General features: G+C 47.5%; 6 protein-coding genes across 6 annotated transcripts; 2 read left to right on the top strand and 4 right to left on the bottom strand.

The window, feature by feature from the left end:
- Positions 1-8795: 8795 nt before the first annotated feature.
- On the top strand, positions 8796-10097 carry CTRU02_210867 (amidohydrolase; the record flags this gene model as incomplete). Its single annotated transcript, XM_036721892.1, has 1 exon — positions 8796-10097. One exon carries the CDS (start codon positions 8796-8798, stop codon positions 10095-10097), a length of 1302 nt encoding a protein of 433 aa, XP_036586264.1.
- A 1117-nt stretch (positions 10098-11214) lies between these two features.
- On the bottom strand, positions 11215-11718 carry CTRU02_210866 (uncharacterized protein; the record flags this gene model as incomplete). The annotated part of the gene is made up of 5 exons (XM_036721893.2): positions 11215-11220; positions 11272-11283; positions 11342-11467; positions 11534-11551; positions 11608-11718. The coding sequence occupies 5 exons, from the start codon at positions 11716-11718 to the stop codon at positions 11215-11217; spliced, it is 273 nt and encodes a 90-aa protein (XP_036586265.2).
- A 1311-nt stretch (positions 11719-13029) lies between these two features.
- Positions 13030-13623, top strand: CTRU02_210865 (cAMP-independent regulatory protein pac2; the record flags this gene model as incomplete). The annotated part of the gene is made up of 1 exon (XM_070205529.1): positions 13030-13623. One exon carries the CDS (start codon positions 13030-13032, stop codon positions 13621-13623), a length of 594 nt encoding a protein of 197 aa, XP_070060772.1.
- A 4543-nt stretch (positions 13624-18166) lies between these two features.
- On the bottom strand, positions 18167-19162 carry CTRU02_210864 (uncharacterized protein; the record flags this gene model as incomplete). The annotated part of the gene is made up of 1 exon (XM_036721894.1): positions 18167-19162. The coding sequence occupies one exon, from the start codon at positions 19160-19162 to the stop codon at positions 18167-18169; it is 996 nt and encodes a 331-aa protein (XP_036586266.1).
- A 2423-nt stretch (positions 19163-21585) lies between these two features.
- Positions 21586-22041, bottom strand: CTRU02_210863 (uncharacterized protein; the record flags this gene model as incomplete). Its single annotated transcript, XM_070205528.1, has 2 exons — positions 21586-21901; positions 21971-22041. 2 exons carry the CDS (start codon positions 22039-22041, stop codon positions 21586-21588), a joined length of 387 nt encoding a protein of 128 aa, XP_070060771.1.
- A 2059-nt stretch (positions 22042-24100) lies between these two features.
- On the bottom strand, positions 24101-25463 carry CTRU02_210862 (endo-polygalacturonase; the record flags this gene model as incomplete). Its single annotated transcript, XM_070205527.1, has 5 exons — positions 24101-24391; positions 24458-24911; positions 24973-25118; positions 25170-25358; positions 25392-25463. 5 exons carry the CDS (start codon positions 25461-25463, stop codon positions 24101-24103), a joined length of 1152 nt encoding a protein of 383 aa, XP_070060770.1.
- Positions 25464-26426: the final 963 nt, after the last annotated feature.

Genomic DNA, 26426 nt, shown 5'->3' with positions numbered 1-26426 from the left:
AAAAAAAAATATCAAAATAAGGTAGCACAGCAACTTCTAGGCAGGCAAGCAAGGCAGAGATGGGTCTAGTCTCCGTTGGATCGTCTATATTATACGGGGGGTGCGTCCAAACGAAAAAAATATTACCAATCAAGGGTTAATGACAATTTTAAACCGGAGTCGGGGCCCGGAAGTAGGACATCTTAAGCCCGTCGGGTGGAGACCCGGCAGCTGGTTCAGGTAGTGGTAGTCTAGGGGACTCGAGCTGGCGGACAGCAGACAGAATGTGAGAGTCCTATGTAAGTAGGTACCACAGTGAGTGACTAGTAGTACGTGGACCAGACGTGAATGTGAAGGGAGGTTTGCTACTCAGGGTTGGTGACTGCTACATGGTTCTGGGTGTGTGCCGGGTATGATATGTAGGTACCGTATCTCCAAGTTGCTTAGCACGTCGGTATCCCTGGTCACTTGCTCCCAAGATGCGACTGCATCTGCATCTGACAAGGTGGAGGGCGACGGAGAAGGTCCACTAGTAATAAAATATCGGGGAGACCCAGGGCCCAGTTGTTAGCACTAACAAGGTGTAGACGTGGTGGGGTTACGGCTGTGTGGATCATCCTTCTCTTCCTTGGCGGAGGGCCGCAGGGTCATGCCATGTACGGATGGATACTTAATACGTACTCCCCATACTGAGCCATGATGAGCCATCATCCATTAATGATGATACAGACGGCCGGGAGTCAGAGGGCGGCAGCACTATGCGATCGGGAAGCCTGTATAGGAAATAAGGCGGGAGAGTTCGGGGGGGACAGTCACCACCGGACGGGGGGCAGGTGACTGGCTGATCCGATCTTGAATGAAAGAGGCGGTCAACAGTGACATGAGATGGGATGAAAAGAGCGATCCGGGAGTTGGTTGTCCGTGTGAGTTGTTTTGTAAAGCGACATCGAGAAACAAAGTGCATCATTGATACTTTTTACGTGACCTGTTTTTTTGGTTTCTTTTTCTTTATTTTTCGCATGGACCTCTCAGATAGTCAAAGGTAAGATCAAGAGCATTGACAACTTATCAGAGTCGATAACTTGTATCTAATCGGTATCTCCTGGGTTCTTCAGGTACATATGACGCAAAATGCGAAACATGGCTTACCTGCCAAACCAGGACAGATCTGAGAGGTATGACCGGGGTGGAATACGATAAGTGTTGATATCACTTATAGGAACACGCGTACCATACTATGTAAGCCGCCATATGAGTATCTGCGAGAGTATCCATAGTAAGCTGGTGCTAAGGAAACTCAACAACCGAGAGCCAGGTTGACCAGTCCAGTGGAATAGGATGGATGGTGGATGGTGATGGTGACGGGCGGAAGAACGCACAAAAAGTCTCTAACTCCGAGAGAGAGACGCAAACACTAAAACTCGAATCACCGCTGGGTGCAGTAGTTGCCCCACTGATATGGCAAAAGGGCTGCTGCACGTTTGTGTTGTCTGCAGCTGGCGTAAAAAAAAGAAGAAAAGAAAAAAGAAAGAAAATGGGAAGATTGGCGGCGAAAGAAAATGTGGAGAAACAGGGAGACGGAACAAGGGTGCAATTCCCATGTTATTGCCCACCGGGTTGATAGTTTGTCATCCACTTGCAGGCTCTTCTTCGGATAAAGAATGGCGCCGTTTGAGGAACTAGTGTAGGGCCTAAAATGACACCTCAGTGTGCACGAACAGCATTATCCATACTACGGCAGGTGTATCAGATTGTTGTTGCCCCAAAGTCTGCTATCTACGAGTAGTAAGTGGTCCTTGGTCGTGGTTTCCCAGCTTCCAAAGTTGATGGTTTCGAATTGGCTCTTGCTCTTTCCCCTTCGGAAATTCCTTCCCCTTGCTATTATTGTCCCTGCCTTGTTGGGGTGTGTGCGCCTCTCGCTCTTACCCTTGCCTGTAGTCCGTGTAGTTGTTTTCGTTCATTCTGGAAGGACCGTAGTTGGAGAGCATGTCACCACATCTGCCAATCAAATCCCTTCATCTCCCTACATGTCAGGCTGGTGGGTCCCTATGCTCTGGCTTGAGTCATCCGGCACAATGTGGGGTTTGACCAATTGGGGCTTCCCATTTAGGAAAAGTCCCGCTGAGTCAGCGGATGCCCGAGCCGAAGAGAGGCCCGAGCTGTCCAGGTTTGGAGGGGCTCCTGTCCATCAAACAAACCTGCAAGCCACCCGCAGACGAAGTTCCATCCTCTCTTTGTACGGATACTCCGTACCAATCTTTTACTATCAACATCCTGGTTGTGGCACTCCAACCATCTTTCGACTTTCGACTGTTTCGCGTTCCTCGTACTTTTTTTTTTGCTCTGTATTTTATTATTTTTTTCAAGTGTTCGGCATTACTCCGACGGTATGCCCAGTTTGATGGAGCCGTCCACCGCCACTCACCACAGCCTTTCGATCCATCCCCGACGTCTACCAACTAAAAAAGAAGCATATTTTCAACCCCCCTCTGGCACAGACACGCACCTATTGCCGTGCCGCATCTGGTTCGCAAATCTGATAAGAAAATGGGTATAGAGTTCTTCCCCTTTTCGGGTAATATATCCACGGCTAATAAGCAGGGGCCTTTTTCATGTGCAAAGATTAACTGCGGATTACGGATTCGCCTGCGCCATACCCCCAATGTGGATTCATTGACCGTCTCTCACTTCCTTACCTAAGCCTCACCATCCCCTTGTCTCCTCGATGGCCGCCATCAGCAGAAAGAAACAAGGGAGGGAAAAAATTGAAGATGTCGCTGTGGATACCGGGCCCCGCGCGCCCCTGGCCTAAGATTCCTACTCCTTCGTCCGCCGCTTCGGTGGTCTTTGTCCCTTGGTCATTGGGTCAGCACCGGACCAGTACTCCGAAATTCCTAAACTCAGCCTTTGTTTGCTGCTTGCTTTTCCCACGTCGTTTTCGCCAATCCAACTTGGCTTATCAAGCATCCCGGAGGAACCCTGGACTTTTTTACCACTGCCAAGCCCGTTGCCGACATGACTCACTGGGAACCGCGAAAATCCAGACTCGAGATCAACATGACGGATATGCTTGCTCCATTGCCGTTGTGTGAGGCCAGGGCCACGCGCGCAGCATGCACTGGCGCTGTGCCACGACTGGCCTTGATCGGAGACTTTTCCCTGGTCACTTTCTTTAGGGCGCCACGGCCACGCTTCCCGCTCGCCCTCCCGCCGCGCAAGTCACCCCTCGTTGCATGGCCGTCTGCCCGCCTTGCCCACCCCAAGCTTCCGTCCTCGCCTTACCGTCCATCGGCCGAACGACTCGGTGACGATTCCTAATCCTAAAAATCCTAAAATCCCAAATTCTCAACTGCCCCACTGGTGTTCACTCATCACTCCCGTCATTCCCTCGATGACGTTGTCCACAAGCCTTAGACCCCCTAAGACATTGTGTCGTGGTCAATTTGCCAAGCTCCCGCTAAATTCCCATGCTGCTGCACACGCACAACACTTACAAAAAGTCCGTCCGTCTCAGCGCAGCTAAGCCGCGAGCCGAAGAACGGCGCGACGCATCGTACGCATTATGGCCAGCACATGGCACATGGCCTTGCTTGCCTGCCGTCCACATCAGCGAGATCGCCGCGGCTCCCAAATGCCGCGACACGAAACGAGGACGCGAAAGCCATTTTTGGTCACTCACTCGCTTTCGCCCGACAGCAACCCAGCACCTGGTGCGCCTTGCAGCACGCACACCATACAGCACGCTCTTGACTACCAGGTTGATGCATGTTCTGCCTACATGACTTACCCCGGCACCCCTCTCATCCACCCCGAGCAAACGACGTCAATTCGTCCGCAATAGACAATATCCGAGTGGCATGGCGTGGCAAACCCCTCTCAAACTTCAGACTTGTCCTAAAAGAAGCACTCTTCGTTCGAACTTCAATTGTGGTTGCCACGAGCCACCTCAGAAAGTCCGGCTATTTTTCGGCCTGCAGTCAGCAGTTGAGTCGCATCCTTTTTACGTAGCAGATAGACTTTTTTTCCGCCTGCGACTCATTCGCTGCATTGCTAGTTCTAGATCGGCCTCGGCTCGAAGCAGCCGCACTCTGTTGGGATTCTCCTGGGACACGGGCCAGCTAACCCCCACGGCGATTTCTCGGTTAAACACCACATCATCGGTCGGAGCCGAATCGGTCTCTCTGAAGGAGGGATACCAAGCGGGGCCCGGTCGATCTGAACCGTCGACCCTCTTATCTAAAACCTTGCTGCTCATCGAGCGGAAACTTTGACTATGTGATGGTCTTTGAGGACCATTTCCGCCGTTCTAAATCGTAACTCCGCACAATTGTAGTGTGCTTAATAATTATATGGCAATGTCTCCGCAGAAAAGTCAGTATCAATAAACTTCTCCCCAGCATGAGTGCGCAGGCCCAGATCATCATGATCAAGCATTGTCGCGTGACACTAGCTAGATTTGACAGTTGCTTGTGGTACACCATACCTCGCGCCAAGTCACAAACATTAGACACACACTCTTACCTTCCCGAGGCCGTTTGCGAGCAGGTATACTGCGTAATATACGAAACAAAGCCCGGCAGAAAGTGCTTCGAGCCGGACTTTCGGGTTCCTGGCTCACCCGCCGTTGCAAACGTTGCCGGGAATGTATTTCAGGTGTGACGGGCGATGTTCCCGGCTGGCATCTTTGAGTGGCTGGAGCTGTCCTGAGTTTTGAGTGTGTCAGGTAGACGCCTGCGCGCGGGGTGGACGTCAAGCACACGCTTTAACCTGGGTGAGAGTTTAGGTTGGCAGCGACAACCTGGCGATCACTGCATGCTGCTGACATTTGCGACCTGCGCAACTCTATCTTACACGCGTGGTGGCTTCGCTTGCGTATTACATTGTTTCTGGGCATCGCGCGAGATGCCGAAGCCGTCACAATGTGTTGGTTTGGATTGGGTATTGCATGTGTTCTTGCATTTTTGTGAAAATGTGCTATTGATGTTTGTTTAGGGCACCGTCGCTGCATACTTTCTGATCTAACTTTTTGTTTGTTGAAGAGTGATCTTGCAATTGCTCGTCGGCGCCGGGTCGAGATGAGAGCCCCGCTCCGCTCCGGCCCGGTGGGGGTTAGATGTCGGCGTTTGTGACTGCACTTTGCATATCTATCTTGTCCCGGGATTGACGACGGCTTTGTCTTCGTTGAAGCACTGAAAGGCCGACGTTTTCCATGTTGTCCCAGGACTGGCTTGTATGAGGCTTCAATCGGAATGCGATGAAGTGTTGAGAGTATATGCATGTCTAAGTCTGATGCTGCGCATTGTAGTGCTGCAGTGCTTAGGATGACAAACATGGACGTAGAATAGGCATACTTTCTTGTCATTCATTACAAGAGTGATTTTTCAGTGGGACATGTTGCATACAGAAACCCGAGACTACGTAGCACCGCCGTGGCATTGCGAACCAAATGGCGAGTAAACGTTGTTGAGACCTCCTATTCGCAGGGGACTTTGTCCAGCCATGTGAGACCCGCGACCAACCATGTCCTAAACATGAGAAAGTCATGGGTTCTCTCTAATATGTTCTGTATAACCTGATACATCCCACTGGCGAGGTTTTGTATCTTGGGATAAACTAGCTCGGTTCCGCATGTGTGGTTCTGCCTCTACCTTACAGTTAATATTGTGTATTGAGATTCCACAGTTATATTTCATTTTGTTTTTCTTTAAAGACTTATTTAAAAGTGATACTACTGGCATTTAGAAACGACAGTTGGTCTCGTCTGATGATTTTAACTACAATTTACCCTTAACTCATGTAGAGAGCGTTGGCTTCATACACGATGTGCCTCGTGACACATCAAACAGTAGTCAACGGTCTGTATCTTTAAGGACTCATCTCTCGCTTGATCTTTATATAGCATCTTCGCCTCTATACCATTCGTACTCTTTATAATAATTGTATGCTAGTGCATCTGTTACTTCGTTTCCCCACAAGCGTGTGGCCATGGGACGACAGCCGCATCTTGTGAATGGTGATGCAAGCGATCTGGACAAGTGAAGCAGTGTAGCGTCGGCTTTCGTGGACGTAATACTAAGGTCGTTGATGATGATGATTTATGGGCCAGGAGACTCGAGTCGATTGAGTGCTGGTTGCCATGGCCTTGGGAAGTGTTCAAAAGTCGTCAGTGGCTCATCATTTGCTGTTTCTAGTGGGCAGTTTGATGCGCAGAAGGAAATGATGGCTTCGTTACACTGTTTCACTTCTACGAACTGCCGTCCCACTTTGTTCTTTTTCGTCTGTTTCTTTGTCAGTATTGTATTTGATGATATATATTGATCCTATGTCGTTGCACCAATAGGCTGTGATAACGTGTCCAGTAGAGAAATCTTTGAATTGTCATCACCATTGTCTCGTCCCCTCGCAATGCCGCCTAGGTTTTTGTAACGAGGCCATCTTAGATTGCAGAGAGACCGAAATCATATTGAAAATCAGACACAAAAGTAGATGCGTGTGCTTCTTACGTATTGTTTCATCAATAGTCCTTGGCAAGTTGTTGCAAGACACGTTGAGAACAGCAGCTACGCCATGTTAGCCCACAAAAGGCGGCCATTCACAGTGAGCCTAATGAATGAATCCAAAGGCTGCACGCCGCTGTGCTGCAGAGCGTGTTCATATTGTCACCAGAACGCCTGGGTTGGGCAGGTATATCGGGAAATACCCACTGCTGGGCTAAAACTGAATTTGAACGAAGACTAGCGTTCCTCTCATGCACAGATACCCGTACAGGATGCCCCTACTGACTTATATGCGGAGGGTCTGTGGTGAAACATAGAGTAAGCGATCTTGATGCGAACAGATACCCCTATCTGTAGTTTGGCCTCGTCACGTCTTGGACCATAAGTCTGTAGCAACTTTGTTGTAATTTAACACATTCGACTTCTAGCCATCTACCTCCACGACTAGAACGTATCGGCTGTTCTAGGTTTTTGAAAATATGACCTGGTCTGCCTGATACCTTCCCCCTAGCCTTTTGCTGAAGCTCGCAACTCGGTGAACCCGGGACAGCACTCCAGTGCTAGTAATACCTCTGACGATGGGTATATCATCCATAAATTCGTATAGTAAGTATAGTGTTGTTGTTGTATCAAGATTTACAACTTTGACTACTTAAATAACCAGACTGAGTGAGTAGCAAGAAACGTGAGAGGTTTTCCATTGTCAACAGCTTTATATTGCAGGCTAGTTCCTCGGCATTACTCTAGCCGCGTCAACTATGCGCCGCATTCCTCGGAATATGACGAGCCAATCCGCCATGGCACTGTGGTTGTTCAGAAGAAGCATGTAACACATTGTACTCCACGATGGAACCGCGTAGGAAAATTTCAAGATGGAGAAGCTAGGGAGCGCTGAAGTGTTTTTAACTCTGCCGTTACGTAGAAGACCTTTATGCACACAGTGCCGCTTCCTCCTCCGGCTTGTCGAGAGCGATAGAGTGATAATGCCGATCAGGACAAAAGCGGATTCGATGCAATGCGGTTGCAGCAAAGATTCCATGCATCACGAAACCCTGAGTATGTAAACTGAGGAACGTTAGTGTGTTACATAGCTCTCACGAATTGTCTTACGGTGGCGAGCAGCTGGTAAGGGTCGATTAGGTGTCCTATGTCTCCGGACGCATAACATTCAGGTCCAGTTGCATATCTCGCCCAAGCTTCGGGAGATTTGCCACAAGGCTCAATCCCGTCAAGTGTAATGGGCTGATGCAAAAGGCGCAATATTTTGAAGATTTGGTGAAGTTTTGACATGGTGGTCTTTATTCACCATCCTGCCTTTTGTGCTAGTCTTGTTGCAGTGAGTGACATCAGGCAAATGCGGCGTACTTTGATCCTTCTGCGTTGACATCCCTACGTCGGGTATGAACTCCGTGATGCTTCCGATTTTGTTTAAATACGTTCGATCTCACGTCCGAAACAGTGACTCTATCATTGCTCGCCTGTAAGATGACGAAAGTAGGTCGGAAGAGGACCATGAGATCACAACTGGTGCAGATGCATGTTCCTTTGTTAAACTACAAAAATGAGTTCTGCTCACAGGGGTATCCGTCCGAAGAAAAATTGGCTTCTATTCTTGTATCTGATTTCTAAGAAGAAGTCGTAGTAGAAGTGTTGGCTAAAGTGATCGCGGAGCTTACACCTGTCGGTCTGGTTGCCTGTCAGTCACATGGACAGCCAGCAAGTGTGCCGGCGACGTAGCCACTTCAACCCGAAGCTCCGGCTACTGCAACACTAAAGGTGGAGTTGACTAGATTAAACAAACTGAACAAAGTTCAGTCGAGCTAGAAAGGGCTCGTTTCGACTTTTTGTTGCGGACAAGTACGAGGCGAGTTTTACACAGCAAAGGGGATTGAGTGGTTCGGCTACCTTGGGACCGTTGTCCCTGATTTGCGACTGAGAACCCACTTACCAGTAGCGCATGCAAGTGTGTGCATGCATACGCGTATCCAACAGACTGAGATTAAGAGGTGTTTAAAAAAAGCTAAAACCAACAAAGCCTTACCCTGTCAAGATTACTAAAAAAAATAGCACCAATCGAATCGAAGCAGCCCTGACCGACGACAGGCAGATTTCCTCATACAAAAGCTGAGACTTGCATCAGACTTGGCATTACAGACAACTAGCTCACTGCACAGTCAAAAGGCCTAAGACTCCCCCAAACCGTCGAACTCCAGGGTGTTACAAGAGCGCCATTCTTCATACCTACACTGCTAGGACAAAAAGAAATCAGAACGATTAGGTGAGAAAAGAAAGGGGTCATTGTTAAGAATTCTTAACTCGATGGCTCAGAAAAAACATCTGGTGGCATTCAAGGGCGGTCAGGTTCTTTCGTTGATACCGGAACCGCAGCTTCGCAACGCAGATGTGTTGGTATCACACGACGGTACTATTGCGTATATCGGCGTAGACAGACGCGACGAGCTATATACTGCCGAAAGAGTCATTGATGCGACAGGAAAGTGGCTACTTCCGGGTTTCGTTTCGGGACACAGTCACTTGTGGCAAAGCAAATATGCTGGCCATGCTCCTAACAGCGCAGTGAGCGAATGGGGCGAGGGACTCTACTCTCAAGCTCGGGATCTATCCGCGTCGGATTATTATGATCTCACCATGCATGGGGCCAAGTCTCATATCCGGAAAGGCATTACCACAGCATTTAACTTCACCTTCTCCGCTCGCTTTCGAGACGGACGAGCGGACCGCGCTCAGTTCGAAGGAGCCCTTGACTCTGGGATTCGGTTTATACACGGCTTCAACATCGGGGCTATAAAGGAGAATTGGACTCCAGAGTTAGCTACGGCGCGAGCGCGACGATTCATCGACTGGGCATCTACTTTCAAGCATCACGGCCAATACTTGGGTACCATGATTGCACATCACGGAATCAATTATGACACAGACGTTAATACCCGCATGGAAGCCGAAATCATGCGTAAACTAGAAATAGGCGGCCAAATTCATTATCTGGAAAGCCCTAAGCCGGCGGACGTTAACATGGAACGATCTCGATGGGAATGGCTGCGGGACGCCGGTGCCCTTGACTCAAAGCTCATTCTAGGCCATTTCCTACACCCAACTCCATCAATTTTGGAGGAAGCCGCCAAAAGAGGGCTCAAAATGACCTGGAACCCTATGTCAAATGGTCGCCTGGGTTCTGGCATTGCCGACATTCCTGCCTATCAGAAATACAATCTTCCAATTGGTTTAGGCGTTGATGGTGAAGCGAGTAGCGACCGCAGCGACCCATTCGAGAACATGAGAGCAGGCATATATGCTGTGCGTGGAAAGTATACGGATCCAACGGTTCTAAAGGCGTACGACGTATTCTATATGCATACGCTAGGTGCCGCAGAGGTTTTAGGGGTTGCAGATCAAGTTGGCAGCTTGGCTGTTGGAAAGCAGGCGGATATTATTCTTCTGGACCCTCCATCCTGTAGTTCTTTGGGAGATATAGTCTCTCCCATCGTTTTCTCATCTGGAGTGGAAAGTATCGAAGCTGTCTTCATCGGTGGTCAGGAGTTCTGGCCGCAGAAAATGCATTCATCGAGCGCTCCACGGGACTGGCCTGCCTGGGAGTTTTGAGATCACAGATAAATGGTCTGTCAAGGGTGTGTGAGCCTGGAGTCAACAAAATATTAGAATTAGCACCCACATCTACTTCAAATCATAAGCCTTCGACTGATGATGTGATTGAGTACTTGGAGCAAAACCGTCCGTTAGGAAAAGCTTCGGTGCCGCCTGGAAATCAATGTGTTGGGCGCGAGCTGAAGCACATGTTTATGCAGGACTAAACTGAATAAATCAGAGTTCGTGTATTCCCTAAATCGTGTGTCGCTGCTAGCAAGCTGAGGCACTTTATGCGAGTTGCAGGATACAAAGTCAACTTACCGAAGTTCCGAGTTTCTCATTGTCTACAAGAAGAATGACTACGCCTAAATCTGTGTTCGGTGTGCGAGAAGATGGCAGTGGACATTGGGCTTGGAGATACCACAAGCTCGAAAGCAGTGTAAGAGCTAAAGATAAGAGCAAGAAACCCATGTTGAGACCAGTGACGAAAGAGCTTCAGCGAGGCAAGGAAGATAAAAAGAACTCAAACAGTGCTGAAATACGTCAGCACCCAAGTCCATAATTGTGCAACCGCTTTTGAATGAACTGGGAAACATGATGAGAAAATATAGAGCAACGAGCCTTCCTATTCACAGTGCAACTTGTACCAAGCTCCACCACCACCGTCTGAAGGCAATACGAGCATGAACAGATGCGTATCGTGCGTAATAAATGGCATGAGCGTGTTTACCAAGGTAACTTCTTATCCATTATACTTAGGAGAACCAAGCAAAAGTGCTTTGTCGAATAGTTCTTATCTCTATGATACTCTGAATTTCATTTTGTCGTCGCGCCTGTTCGCTAATATCTCAACTCGGGCCAATGACGCTCTTACGTGTCAAAAAAAAGACAAAATACTTCTATTCACCCATAAACTCATCATTGACGGCTATTTACTTCTGAATAAATCATCTTTTGACTGTTTAAATTGTCCCCATCGTGCAGCAAGTTTAGTTGGCTAAACTTAGGGTCTGATGACTTGACAGGAGCCACTTCGAGGCCGAATACGACTTGTTAGATCTCGCAGGTTTCGTTGATAGATTCGTGTTCCAGCAAGCCGGCCACTTAAATGGAGGTTCAATGCCAAATGGAATTAACACTATCAATGATTTATCAGTAGGGCCCTAGAAGACGTTGTTTCGAAACCTACACAAGCGGCAAACTAGGCAAACAGTTAGCATGGAATCAGAAACCAAAGAGCATGACAAATGGATACTTACCCCGAAAAGGCCATTGCCAGCGTTATTCTTCACTGTACAACTTGCGCCAGTCTTTCCGCACTGGCGGAACGTCGGAAAGCCTTGCTTGCGTGTTGGGTCAGACTGTGTGTTGAGGATTGCATCGCACTATGGGCAGGTAAGCGACTCCATTCACTACACTATCAGCAGGTACATGCTAAAAAAGAATCTTACACAATACACATATTGCCCCTATTGTTCAGAGTGAGAAGTCTGGATCGTCACAAACAGTTTGCTGAACAACTTACCTGAGCACAGCGAATTGAAGGATCTGCATTTGTACCGCCGTTGCAAAAGTATTGCCCGTTGACAGCGGTAAACGCTGTAATAAGGAAGAAAGAAGGGGAAAGTAGTCTCATGATTCCTGTCTAGTTCGGCTGTTAGAGATATGAATTCATCCCATCTCGTTGGTACGGCGTGGGCAATCGGTATTTATAACAATTCTCGGTACACCGAGAGGTATCACTGTACGTAGATCATCCTGCGATATACATTGACGCGGGCTATCCGACGACTTTGGAAGGGTACGATTGGCATTACTCATGTCTCTACACATGTGGTTTGACGTGGGAACATCAACAGATACATTGATATAGTATAGGATTTACGGTATTTATCGAGTATCACGATCCATTGGTTACGGACTGATCGGCACCCCTAGCGCCTAGCCTGAATAATTGTACTAGGGTTCGACTGTAAGCTGCGGGGATGGGAAAATTTAACTAGTGGAGAGCTGGTCGTATTTTTCCACTCAATTGATTGTGGGATAAAGGCACATAGACCGGAGTTTTTTGAATGTCCGTTTCGCCGGGCTGAGATAACTCATGACTAATGACCAATGAATTTTATCATCATACCTTAGTGATTTGTAATGTGTAGTCAAGAGCTGGTTTGATTCGCTGTTTGGGGTTTACTTGCCTTGATATTGGATGCTGCAAACGCCAGTTATTCCCCTATTCTGGTAAGAGCGTAATGTCTTCAAAACGCACAATTTTCTGGGGCCTCTGTTCAACCCAGCGAGGCTTCCCATCTTATTCTGACTGAACAAGCCCTTGGCGGGATGGATGGTAACCCATCAATCTTTTCCTAAGGCATCAAATCAAAGCAAACTCTCAGTTTAAGCCTTCCCTATGCCAGTGAAATACCCGGTATTTACAGCCTAGTTGAATTCGCCAAGGGCCTCTCTTCCCTTGTCTCGAAGACATTAGATTCCAATTCCCAAGTCTCTCTAGTCACTCCGCTGGGGCCGTCGCGGAAGACTGAGGAGGGTTGCTTACCGGCCATCCAACCATCCCAAACAAGTTTCTTGCTGGCATCACTTTACCGACGTCGAAGCTTTCTAAATTTCTTGAGAGTTTGTTCATTTGCTTGTTTATCTACACTCGATGACAATGGAAACATATCACGGCTTTGTGCAGACACCCGCAGACGCAGTGAAGCTCCTTGAGGCTTGTAGACTCGCTATCCTTCCTCTCGTGCAGCGCAGGTTATCGGAAATGAAACTTCTGTCTATTACGTCAGGCTAATTCTTTGTGTGAGAGGTATGAGAAGCAGACATGAGGAGGTGGAGATATGGCATGCTTTGGAGCGTCAGCAGAGTCTCAGGAATATTCATTTCCTACCTTGTGATGGAGGGCAAGCACGGCAGTGGCTGAGGCGGTGCTGGTACGATGCCTAAATCTAACTGTTGTAGCAATGAGTACAGTATCATAAAGAGGTCAAAGAAGAGATACTCATACAAAGCAGACAGTCTCATGAAGCAGACTTTCAGTATCACCAGCTCTACTGGCCAGCACTTACAACTCATCTCCTACTACCCTATATCGCACCCCGGATCATCAGAGATCCAGCAGCCGAGCAACGATACTCGGCACTATGTGAAGCCTCCCCGGACATGTTCCCCACCTGCTCAAACCTTAAACTACGCGCAAGTGCCACCTGCTTACCATCTAGTTGCTATTGGCAGAGATCCTTCACCGCAACTAACCACTCATAGGCCACTGACTACCTGTGCTGCCTGGCACCAGTCGTCTCGCCTCGCCCAGGTCCAAACTACTCGTGCCTTCGAATCCCCTTGCAACTCCTTTCGCCGGGTCCAGATGGTCCTAATTGACCCAGAAATTGGTCAAGGCAACTTACTGGGGCTCTTGCCGGGATTCAGTGCCATTTCCGGCCCCCCGCAAACACTCCTCTCAATTGGGAACCTGTTTGAGTCGCCGCTGAGAAGCCCCTATGCGGAACAAGGTAGCGCGCCCGCGCTTTAGACGAACAAGACCAGCTTGTCGGCATTTCCGTGCCCTCCTCTCTTAGCCTCGAAAGCCAGCACTGCCTACCTCAACGTTGATAATAGCAAAATTAGCTCTCCGCGTGCAGCTGACGCCCTTGCTAGTTTGCCACCGCCGAACCAACGCTGTATGTGCAGGACGTACGACGCCAAAGTACTCCAACTACTGGATCGCAAATTCTGTGTTCAGAAGAATGCGAAGCTGTGATTTGCACTGTACTTAGCTACCTTGCAGAAAGGGCAATAATTGCTCGTTTATTAGGGTGGACCCTCCAATCCCTTTTGCCTATGAGAATTCAACTAAATCGGAGAAGGCCTGTTTTCTTTGGCTGATCTGGTTAGCCATCAGAAATAATTGTGTGTGTGTGTGTGTGTGTGTGTTTGTGTATGTTGCTGAAGGATAAAGATTCCTAAATCGGACTAGCCGAACCTGCGTCATCATTAGAAGTAAAGTTCAGTTACAATAGTTTCAAATTAGAGAACGTTGCTAGAAACTAAAGATTAAGATCCGAGTAGCCGAGAACATGGAAGGTTTAGTAATAGATTTTTGTTATAACACGTCATATTTAAAGCAAGTCACTGAAAGGCCAAAGCTTTTCATAATCCGCATAGCTAAAACCATGTAATCTTGTATACTAAAGATCAACTAGGTTAAATTATCTGAAAATGAACCATCGAAAAGCCAAGCTCATTAGGATACGAGCAGTCGAGAGTATGTATTGTTACGGCTAAGTTGGGAACCCCCAAATGATACTTGCCAAAAGTATTTTTTAATGAACCTCTTCAAATTCAACACACACCTAAGGAGTGCATTTAATAAAACAGGTGTTGGGCCCATGGTTGCCGACGAATCACAACGCGCCCAGTGCACACAAACCACTCATCTTCTGAGTAGCACGTGTAGGAGGCGAATTGTCAGTTCACAGCCACAGGCCCTGGAACAAAAGAAATAAAGTCATTTGATATCTTCCGGTATTCAAAGACCTAAACAACAGAGACGGTTGAAAAAGCTTAAGAGTTCGCTGTTAAATTGATAATCTAATAATGAGCGTGTTATCTACGCTTCGCTGCTAATTGTCAGGCAGCTTCTTGTGGCCGGCCCCATGCCTCCATATTAGTGCGCCCTCCGTCACCTACGAAGTTCCCTGCTGCCAACAACGATTTTAATACAGTACAGGGGTAATAGCGTAGCAGTGTCGCACTCGAAGCTTTTGTTTTGGGTTCCGGTTCTTTGCCCTGACCTGCTTGTAACAGCAGGAAAATGTTTTTATACCCAGGTTTATATATATTCCTCATAAGACTGCGCGAAGTGTCGTGTCCACCTTAGTAACCAAGTCCAGAGGATTTTGACAAGCGTTTAGACCGATGCACTCAATCGAAGTAGCCAAAACGAGAAAAGGAATGAACCAACTCTACTAGTCTATATCATATAATTATTATCGGCCTTCCCTCTAATAGTGACCTTGCGAGCTAGGGTTTAGCCATGTATGAAAACCATCAACCTGAGTCACTGAGGTTGTGCGGTGATTGTGGTAGTGGGGTGTTTTTGTCACCTCGGCGCTTACTTTCTTGTCTTGTATACCTCTTACAGTGCTTTTGCGACTTGTTTGGTGTGTTGTCAGTTTACGAAAGCTTTCCTTGAGACGTAGACGGCAGAACAGCTTTCTACTAAGCTATTAGTCTGCAGCATCCAACGACTCGCTGGATTTGTCGCATCTGTGAAAAATTCATTACCTAGACTCACAGAATGCTGTTGGCTAGGCGTTATTGATCTTGTATCCGAATGCTACTTCAATCTTATTCTCCCCTAAGAGCATACGAAACCCGTCTTGCCTTTATATACTATCCTTCGACTTCTAGAAAGGTACTAGGGTACATGACGAGACGCAGTTTCCTGGCTTCTCGTTAGTGATTTTACAAGCATTCTCCGAACAATCACTTGTAAACGAGCATCCTTGGAAACTGCCTTCAGAGACACCAATGTTAATCCCAACGCCACCAGTTCCCACGTTCACAAGACACGACTTAGCCCATACTGAGACAGGTATCGCCAGTATCAGCGTCGTGATGAAGAGAGTTGTTTTCATATTTTGATTACAGAAACGAAGGCCTTGGACTTCTCCTGGTGTCTTGAGTCTCAACTATACGGTTATGTTAGAATACAGATCGATGTCTAGGGTCTATTCTTCTTACATTGATAGCTTTCCGAGCGAACAGATGCGTGAGCGAATGATGTATTTTTGAATGCAATTTTTAACACTCTAAAGTATGCTTTAATCACTGGGAGAACTTCAGCAGTATTTATATCCATACGTAAGAATGGTCTGCTAGACTTCCAGCTTCATTTTGATAATACATGCATTTCTGTGGGTTATTGTTGTATCCAAAAGTACGAGTCAAGCCTGAAGGTTTTGTCCAAGCACTAACATGACTCTTTCCATCCTTCCGGACTGGATGATCATAGGTAGACCTGGTCCTATATGCCGGATTTGCCGAACCTGCCGAAGCACAAACTGTCGTATGCACTAAAGTCGGACGGCACTTCTGGGTATTGTTCTCTGATCTTGGCTTTCTTCCGAATGGTATTGAGGGGCTAGTAGGCCTTTTCTTTCTGTCACATTATAGCTGTATTCGCCTTATAACTTGCTCTGGTTGAATTATGATGTCTACACATGTTCCTAGTCAAATCTGTGGAGTCGATTCTAACACACTTCCTACCTGTTACTGCTAGTGCAATTGGTCAATACGCAGTGTAACTATATAGTGCAGCCGGGGTTAATGCTGCAGCGGGAATTTTCTCTGTGCCATACTTCATTTGTCCTGACGTACTCATAACAGTACAAAACTTGAACACGACATCGTCCGAAAAGAATTACAACCGTTGATTTTGCTTTAACAAGGTGCAGTAAAGGTACCATCTTTAATACGGCAAAGATGTGTAGTGTGTAAATTCTCGCTATTCCATTGATTGCTATATGTTACAACACATCAGCTCATTTTCTCTTGCCTAGTTTCTCCTCACAGCGGGGATACATAATAATATGTCGTTAATCCTGATATTTTTACCATAATTACTACCAAGACTAATATTTTGATTCGTGTTTTTGGTTAACACTAATACTTCTACTATGGATGTAATGTTTATTTAAGCTTATTTAAATGAAATACATATGAAAGAGACCATCCCATCAACCGTCACTAGACGCCATTTTCGCCAAATAAGGGGTAAAGCCGATCAGGGGTAAAGCCGATCAGGGCTTTTAGGCCCATCACTTTCAACTGCTCTAGACTAGGCCATGAGGCTGGGTTATCTCATGCAAGGGATGTCCTCTGGGCGTCTCATAACTGTCCACTGACGATAGGAACAGCTATCCTTTCACCCCTGAGATAGAACCTAGAAGAATCATCACGAAATTTACAAAAGAATATCTTTCATCACCCCCGTACGTTGCAACGTATTATGCCATACATGGCCCAAGGCCATCCAACAGGGTCTTTGGTTTTCTGTTAGCCTGACTAGTAATAGTATTTTTTAGCTTCCCAATTGGTTGTATTTCCAGGTTGTTAAGGTTTGAATGAGCGGGCACCCGGTACGGTGGGGTGCCGACGGGGTACCGGCGGGGTACCCGTGCTTCAGCCGCTAACTTTCATAGCCTTGATTTCTTAACAGTACACCAAGTAGGGGCGGACAGACGCTTGAACTGCCACAGGGATTAATGCCACCCTAATACAAGTCTAGTGTACGCAATTAACACCATTTAAGTAAAGAGTGAAGTAGCTGTCTTAAAAGTTATTCTTTGCATCTAAGTTATTTACCCACACGGCTCATCTTTAGTGACGGCCCGAAGAATCATTCCTTTCGAGAAAGTACTCAGCTGGGGCTGACCGTTAACAACCGCAGTTATCTATTGCTCGGCACTAGGCTTTCCCACCAGGTATCTTGGCTCAGGGCAAAGCCGAGACGATGCCATGCTGTATTGGTACACCTCATACGGTTGTGACATTCGAGCTTGCACCTTAAGCCGGCCAAAGCTGTTTTTCAGTCCCTGAGTCAATTAAATACGACTTGTTCCTCTTGAGCCATCGTGCCGTATCCGCTGGTCTCAAGTGTAGGAGCACCCATGCCGGCGGTAGCATGTCTAGCAGCGGCAAAGGTTTAAGGTTAGGCCACATCTGGTATACTGTTGATAAACCTTCGTACAACGGTTCATAGATGGATTTTTAGAAAAAGTGTGGATCTGAGAATTGGTAATCTTTCTTGCCGGATAGCCGAATTACAGCCCTGGGGACAGGTACTTTAGTTGAACACGGGCCTCTTTGTCCACGTGGAGACAGACATCAACAGATCTATATGTTTTCCTTTTTCATTAGGAAACCCTGACTGTTCAAAATTGGAGGTTCCACGCTCACCGCCGGGCTGATATCTTGGGATCGGAAAGATTGGTTTAAGTGGAGTGTCTAGCCATAAATTTGAAATTCTAATCAATGCAAGGTCTACATAATCCAAATCTAGTGCTCCCATCTTACTCCAGCCAAGCTTTGACCAAATTCTTGAACCCATCGGCCATCCAGTCTTCATCGAGCTTAGTAGTGTGATCGAACCCATGCTCACCTGGTCTCAATGCCAAATGAAACTCTAGCTCCGGGTCCAACTCGGTCACCTTTTCTTTCAATCTAATGCTCCCTTCCACCGGCACGAGGGTGTCTTCGTTCCCGTGCCACACAAACACACCACCGCGGGGAAACCGAGCCCCATCATCTAGCTTCTCAAATGGAAAGAGATGTCGCTTCTCGGCAGGAAACAAGTGTTTCGAGAGACCATCATGTACAAAGGCGAACATCAAACTCGCCCGCTCGAATCCAGGGTCTGCGGAGATGATAGCAGGAAGAGAGCCGTCGCGGACCTTGCTGAGGTGGGCTTCTGCGACGCTAAAGGGAACTTTCGGAAGACCTAGAATTGGCCCTTTGGAGCCTTCTGTATGATGCGTGGCCTTCAGGTCGATTTCGGGGTAGGCCGCAGCACAGGCTCTGATCTCATTAGGATGCAAGAGACCCATCATCAAACTGAGGTACCCGCCAGCGCTGTCGCCTGCCGTAAGAATTCGACTCGTATCGATGCTGACGCGGCCGTTGGTTTGTTGCTGTACATAGGAAGGTAATTCTTTATGGAGCCACTTCCAGTGGTCCTCGATATCCTCGAGGAGCTCCTCTATCGAGGCTTCCGGAGCTAAACGGTAGTTGGGACTAACGATAACGGCGGAGTGGCGCTGAGCGAGTTCAATGTACCAAGGCTGGAAGAACATTGGAAAAAGACTAGAGGCGGCGATGAATCCACCGCCATGATAACGAAGAAGCACCGGCGATGGACTGGGAGCGGCTGTTGAGGCTTCGGTTAGGTGCTTGGGGATGAGAACGTCTGTGGTGATAGGGTGGCCCGAAACGGTTTTGTAAGTGGTAGTCAGGATTGTGAGGCCCGCAAACCTGGAAAAGTCATTTGGATCAATCTTGAACTCTGCCATTTTCGTTTCTTGATGAAATGTGAGAAGAACTGTGTTGCTTAGTGATGATATTCATTCGAGCTGAAATCTTGGACGAGCAGAACCTTTAAACCTAAGACAAAGCATCTCAATGCCCATGGAGAGGCAGGAGTGGAAGTCGGAAATAGGTTATCCTAAACGCCGGCCTTTTCCCCGTTCCGGGTTCGGCCGTTGGAGTCAAAAGACGGCATACAGTGACTCCGAAGCAGCGACCGCTTGCCACAGGCTTTTTGGCTGGGGAGACTTCATGAAAAGTTGCGTCGTTAGATTGGTTGAAAACAATTAAGTTTCTTCGAGTTGCCTGGTGATTTGCCGCTTTAGCCGCTGAATACGCGTATTTGTATTGAAGAATGCTCATCTGCCCTTTTCCCTTTTCCCCGCCACGGACTCTTGACGTCTAAATTTCTCCGACACCAGGGCAATTGCTGTAGAAGTGTTGTCCGAAAACAGGGTAACAAATAGTTTCTATGCCATACAAGGTTAGGCATACATGTGGTACAATAGTGCTTGAGGTATTTGTTGCGTTAAAGTAAGGTATGGCTTAGCTATGTGTCATACAAGATTGTAGAAGCTTACAAATTTGTCGTTTACCAGTGCCCCAGGTACCCACACTACTACTGAGTCACACCGTGGAGCTTGCGATTGATGATGAAGCTTTAGAGTGAAGCATGGAGATGATTTACTCTGTTGTTGGTTTTAGCTCCTCATCGTTAAGGCAGAACACAATCTGAGTTCGCTGAAGGTACTTATTGCTACTTCTCAACCGTAGAGTCGCATCGACGTCTGAGAACTAGTCATGATCATACCAGGCGACAAAAGAACGTGAACCAATAGCTTCATAAATAAAATATACATGTGAGGTATGTTACGGTAAGGAAAGTTCGTGGTCAACAAATTTCGCAGTCATTACCACCGGGGGAGGGGGATGCAATGCGTCCGACGCAGACCTAGGCAATATATACACCGGAATTAACCATGAGATAGTAGTGTTAATACCAGGATGTTAGGGTTAATGATGAATAGATTTAGTCCCCAGCAACAGATGCCCAGAATTTCTGCTCCTTCTCCTGTTTCTCCCGTCAAAGCTTCTGATCTTTCAACTCCGCTATCTGGCGAAGCCTAGGCTTATTCCTCGCTGCTTCTCGACGAAGCTCCTCCTCTTTCATTAAGGCCAAATGATTTTCCCATATAACAGGTTCAGTGAATACCGAATACCTTTCATTAGACCTGATTCGTGAAAACTCCTGAAATGTCGTGTATTCAGTCACTAAGGTGAACAATAGCTACCCAGCAACATCGTCGCCGATGTCTGAAGATTCCAGAGGAATAGAAAAGACGGCCTGGCCAAGGTCTTGGATGTAGTCTCGGGACACTCGGCGTGCATTGTGACACATCTCGAGCTCGTTGAGAAGGTACAGGAGAATGAAATGGTTAGTAATCGGGAGTGAGCACGTTTTCCTGCCCAGGAAGTTCATTATTTCCAAAGATTCCGCATTGCCCAGCTTGCCTCGCCGAGACTTTGTGATTAACCGGAGGTAAAAGCTGAATTGGTCTGAGTTGACCTCCCAGTGAACCAGCCTTTCTGGAAGTGAGGAAAGGTAAGACAGCAGTATATCCTTCATGTCCTGGTCGTTAAAGCCTCCCCGGTGAAGCAGATCTGGCGTCAGCTCCGTTCCATCTTTCGCCGCAATTTCAAATGCGCGGCGCAATTTGTTCAATCTTTTCTCCACGTTTCGTCGTCGCAGGCTCGGAAGCTGTACAGACAGGCCTCGAGTCTCTATCACAGATTCATATTAGCAAGACCTTTCTAACGTGTTCCGGACTTGAGAGAATTAGGTTACCCTTCGCCTGTAGAAACTTGAAGCACTGGCTGACCACAATCGGAACATGACCTTGCATCGTTGTTGGTGCCCCATGTGAAGATAACCACCTGTCTATTACACCGACTTTCACGCCGGCGTGGCACATGCTTTCCTCCAGCGTGGTTCCGAACACCGTGCTTGCTGTTGTCACGGTCGATGTGGGCGCATCGTGCGGATCACTGTCACCTTTTGGAACGACAGACTGGTCAGGAGTCTGTTTCAGAGATTCAATTGCCTGCGGGACAGACTCGGACATGAACGGCAACGGCTCTGTTGATCCTGAAATCGAAGGAGCGGAGGTGCTTGAAGATGAAGATGTTTCTGGTCTCGGCAACTGTGGTTCTCTCAGCGACTCTTTAGGCTCGGCATAGTGATTGTCAACGGATTCCTCGATGGTAGTCCTTGACCGGAGTGCAAGCGGTTGTTCATGTGGCTCGAGCGACACGCGGCTGCTCAATGGTGATGGGGTCTCCTCAGATGCCCAGATCTGACATAGGCTACCTTCACCATGTTCGTTTCGCTCTTCCATTAGGTGTCTCGAAATCAATCCTGAAACTGGCGATGATGGCAGGCGATGATGGCAGGCGATGATGGCAGGCTTTGATGGGTGTCTGTGGGGCTGAAAATGCTGATTTCTTCCAAGTTGCTCTCAGCGTATTCGTAGACACTTTCAGTGTATGTGGTAAGCTCGTTGAGGTAGCGCGAAAGTGAATAGGAGTTTGAGATCTCTCTCGAGTTTCCAAGGGATTTGGTCTGCAATTTTGCAATAGCTTCAAGGATCTCCTTTGAATCCCTCATGATAACTTCAGTGTTCTGCTTAGCTGCAAAAGTGTCATGTTGGACGTCGCGCAGAGCAGTGCTGGAAGACTAGTCAGTATCGTGCCAGCCTTTTCGATCTAAATGAGCCACGGCTTGGATGCAGACTTACAACGATATCATGTCTAGTGCAAGCCCAAGGGTTACTTTGTGGGCCTCCAGGGTCGATTTCAGCTTCGCCATGTCACCTTTCCCTATGGTGACCCATCGAGCTCGTTTCTGTATCCGCGTTCCATCATGTGCTTTAATACATTTGTCGATGTCTTCGACGACACGACTGCAATTGAATATGACTCCGGGTAGTATCTCGAGGTTTTTCGGCAATGGCAGCGAAGTGTTCTTGACATCGTGGGCAATTAAGTCAAGCACACTTTTGAGCGACATAAGTTCATGATTAACATTGTCGATGTCGCTTTTTGCGTCCGCCATATCCCGAATGAACGTAGTCATAGATAGAGACAAGGTCGTGGTGGTGCTTGCCAGACCGACGCAAGCCGTCGTGATCGAGCTTGGGCTTGGTTAGTTTATGTTCGCGGTCCAATGCGGTTCCAGAAAAGAGCACTTAAAGATGACCTCGAAATACTTACAGAGGATCCATTGCGTGTATCTATCTTGATTCGCTTCTGTCCTGTCAAACGACGGTGAGTACTGTGGCTGAAAGCGATCAAACTGACACGCATCAAAGAGGACCAGGAAGAGAGATGTTCAGAGCCTTTGAAGCTCCTTTATTTGTACGATTGTGCCACTTTTCCCTTCGTACCTGGTCGGATGCTGGGCCAATGGTTGGCGAATTGTGACCTTTCGTTGTTCGCTAGAGGGGGCGGGTGAGGCGCAGCGAAGCGCAACAGTGGGGAAGGCTTCATACTAAATATCACTGTGCGCTCTACCAAACATCGCTGAGGCTGCTATTTCTACGGCAGCTTAGCGCTCCCATCGGGCGGCGTGGGGCCAATAACATGCAACGGGAGCGACATCGCCGTTGGCGGTAGAGCCGGAGCCGACTGCAAGTGGAGTGTAGCGCCGCGAGGCGTACCGGCGCAGTACTGTGCAATATTTGGGTGACGAGGACTTTTACTGTGAGCCTTAGTCCCCGTATTCTTTGGAATAAATAGGATCTAGTTTAGTCAGGTCTTGGTTTCGAGCTTGAGCAGCGAAGGTCACATTTCGGACCGGATGGAGACGAGTTTTGGACGAACTACCAAAAGCAGGGACTTAGTTCAGTTATAACAAGCAGTCTCACTCTATTTCTTTTTCCTCCTAAACACTTCTTCCATCACTCCGGGCGCCATTTCGTCCTTGTTGCTCTCGCCAACAAGAAGAATTTGCCCGTCCTCGAGTTGAACCCTAACCTCCTTCGCCGTGTCATGTAGTATTTTTGTTCCAATATTATCACCTACTCACTTAGGTAAAGACTGATTGCCCCACCCCAACGCTTAATCTACAACTTACGACCCCCTAATAGTCTTACTGCCCCAGTTCTGTTAGCAGACCTACCGTCACCTAAGCTGGCTGTAATACGCCTCCATAGCCTATTCGCTATCGTGGGGTCCAGCCCACACTTAGTTCCGGACATAGCTTGCTACAATACCCATTTCTAATGGTATGAAACTCGTTATAAGGTTAAAAGAATACTAAGGCTATAACCTTGGCTTAGGAAGGAGTACAGATGGAATCCTTATTTCCGTGGGACGGATTCCTCCCCACACCTCTACGGAACTTAGCTTGGGCGAATTGTATACGCCAGTTGCTCGCAAAACATGCTTACGTATTGGCGCACTGCTGCCTCACTGCTTTATCTCTAAAAGCAATTAAGGTTACTTTGTTGTTGCTTTTTACTGGTGGCATCCAGCTGACTAAGGCATGATCGCTAGCAAGAAGACGATTGCCTCCAAATTAGACTTTGACGAAAACAAACTTCACTAAACTTCGACCAAGTCTAATAAATGGATCAAGAAGCACGTGGCCAAACCTTCGAAACATTAATTTATCAACGTTGCAGCCAAATCACAGTATGAAAACCTCTTGGTCCTAGTATTTTTCACTTGAGCAAATATAATTCACTTGCATCGTTGTGTAATGGCTTCCAGCTAACAAAGTTTTATATCGGGATTATGTACAAAATGGCCATCCCTAAACATGACAGATTATATTGTTGCCTAGTGCTAGATTCCGACCCGGCCACATGGATGCTAACCAGAATGTTTTCAGGCTTCCGCCTGCCAAGGAGACTGCCGGGATGCATTTAAGCGGGGCATTTGTTGGTGGGATAGTTGCAGCTACCACCCTTGCCACCTCCAGTGATATGGGTGCCGGAGAATGTGAAGTTGGAGCAGCTGCCATCGCCACACAGGATGAAGTAGTTGTAAGCAGAGCTGGTGGCTGTTCCGGTGACCCCGATGAACTTGATGTTGGAGATCTTAACGCCGTTTGTAGGCTTGCCAGTAGGGCCACCGTTGAGGTAGTCTTGCTGAACATCGATGCCGTAGGTGCTGATGTTCGTAAGCGTAATATTCTGATAGGTGACGTTGTTGATCTGATTCATAGAAAGGTATTAGTAAAAAAGCATTATGGTTTTAAGATCGATGCAATTTTCACTAACCGTGCCAGTCTTGCCAGAGTTAGACTTGATTCGGCATCCATTTTCGCTGTTAACAACCTGCGAGTCGATGAAGGTCACACCGTCAACGGTGTTGTTACTCTTGCCACCAATAGAGCCAATGCTAAGACCATGGCCGCCGTAGCAGTACAAGTTGGAGACAGTGACACGGCTACCAGAGGTAACAGCAACACAGTCGTCCTGGTTATGGACCTTGATGTGGTCTAGGGTGACGCCGTCGCTAGACGAAATATCAAAGCCGTCGCTGTTGTGTGCAGCCGGCTTTCCGCCACTCTTAGAGTTGGGCTTATCACCAGCAGAGTTATCAAGCGTCAAGCCGGCGATCTTCAAGTCCGTGTTTCCGGTGATTGAGAAACAATGAACTGGCCAGTTCTGAATGTTGAGATTCAAGATCTTGGCGTTGGAAGTTTTCTTCACCACAATGAAATGATCCGGCCTAGGCAGGAGGGTAAGCATAAACTAAACGTGGGCTTGGTAGCGTAGGGTTAACTTACTTCGGGTTGTCGGGGTTGTTGGACCCTTCGCCGTCCCAGTATGCCTGACCGTTACCATCAATAACGTGGCCATCGGCTCCAGTGATGGTGACACTGTTTCCGGAAATGATAATGGGGTCAAAGTCATTATCAAGAGTGGTGCCGAATGTCTGTTGTTTATTAATGTCAAAGTTCTCCAGCGCACGAAATTCATGGCTTACTGTTTTTCCTGAAAATGTAACAGTAGCACCCTTCTTGAGCTTTTGCAAATCAATTGCGCTAGCAGGTGGCACAGCAATTGAATCGAGAACAATGTTCGTGCAGGTCGCGACTGCATTAGCAATGTCGGCGTACTTGGTAACAGTGCAACCTGCTCGCGCGGAGACCTGGAGATCCTCTGCGTTAGAATATTTCGACTTAATAGGAACTATGCGTCATCTTACGGAGTGGGGAGGTGTCGCTGCAGCCAAGGCGGCTGGCAGCAGGGCTGCAGCAGAGACAAGGTATCTAGCCATCTTGGCGTTGATCTGGAAGAATAGATTGTAGGGACACCCTGAATTGACTGGATGGTTTGAGAGTTGAAACATAAGTTTAAACCGGTAAACTTAAGGCATTATATCTTAGACTTCATCTTTCATCATCGAGAAGTCTCTTGTCACCTATTGGGGGAACATTTGATTCCATTCTTGCCTCCCAGTTCTAAACAATAATATTTCCGAGATCAACCATAGCTAGCGCGCAGCTCCGCTGTATGCTCATGTGAGCAAGCTCTCAACATTGTCGGCACTCTGCTGCCGGACGAATTATTACGAGGCATGGGAGTAATGTGGACTGGATATCCATATTGATATTTTCTCCTTCTCAGCTTATCCTCTTCCGGAGGGTATCTGGACATTTGAACATTCCTCAGCCAAATACAAAGCGAACTTTTCTTCAATTGTTCTGTTTCAAACCACAAGGCGCAATCTAGGTCACTAGCTCACGGCTAATCGGCAATGAACCTGGTGGGGTTAGTCTTGATTAATTTGTGGATAATCTGGGGAATGGGGTGTTCAGTTCCACTGACCATAAAGTTAGTTTTATTCCTCAAAATGTATATCCACCAATTAATCGCCAAGTCTCCAAGTTGACCGTTCAGTGGATAACTTTGAACCACAATGAACAGTTTCTCAGGAACGCGAGGCCACCGAAAATTGCCCCACTCCGCAGGCGAAATCTCCATTAATCAGATTGACAGCGCTCAAGTTAGCAACCTGGAAGGTTGATATGCTGAGCAAAATAAATGTTGCTAGAAAGAGTGCGAATGCATGCCAAAGGACTCGTTGCAATGCTACGTGGAAATCATACCCGCCACCTGGACGGTAGGCTTATGTGGAAGGAGGCAACTACTCATGCACAGCACAGAACTAACCTAATGGAGTTGAGCGAATATTGACATCGGATTACTGCGGCACCTTCGGACCTATACGAATGTGAAA

The sequence above is a fragment of the Colletotrichum truncatum genome (assembly GCF_014235925.2).
Source record: "Colletotrichum truncatum strain CMES1059 chromosome Unknown Contig_0007, whole genome shotgun sequence".
Classification (NCBI taxonomy): Eukaryota; Fungi; Ascomycota; class Sordariomycetes; order Glomerellales; family Glomerellaceae; genus Colletotrichum; species Colletotrichum truncatum.
The sequence above is the reverse complement of the archived record's forward strand: the minus strand, read 5'-3'. Positions and strand labels throughout refer to the sequence as shown.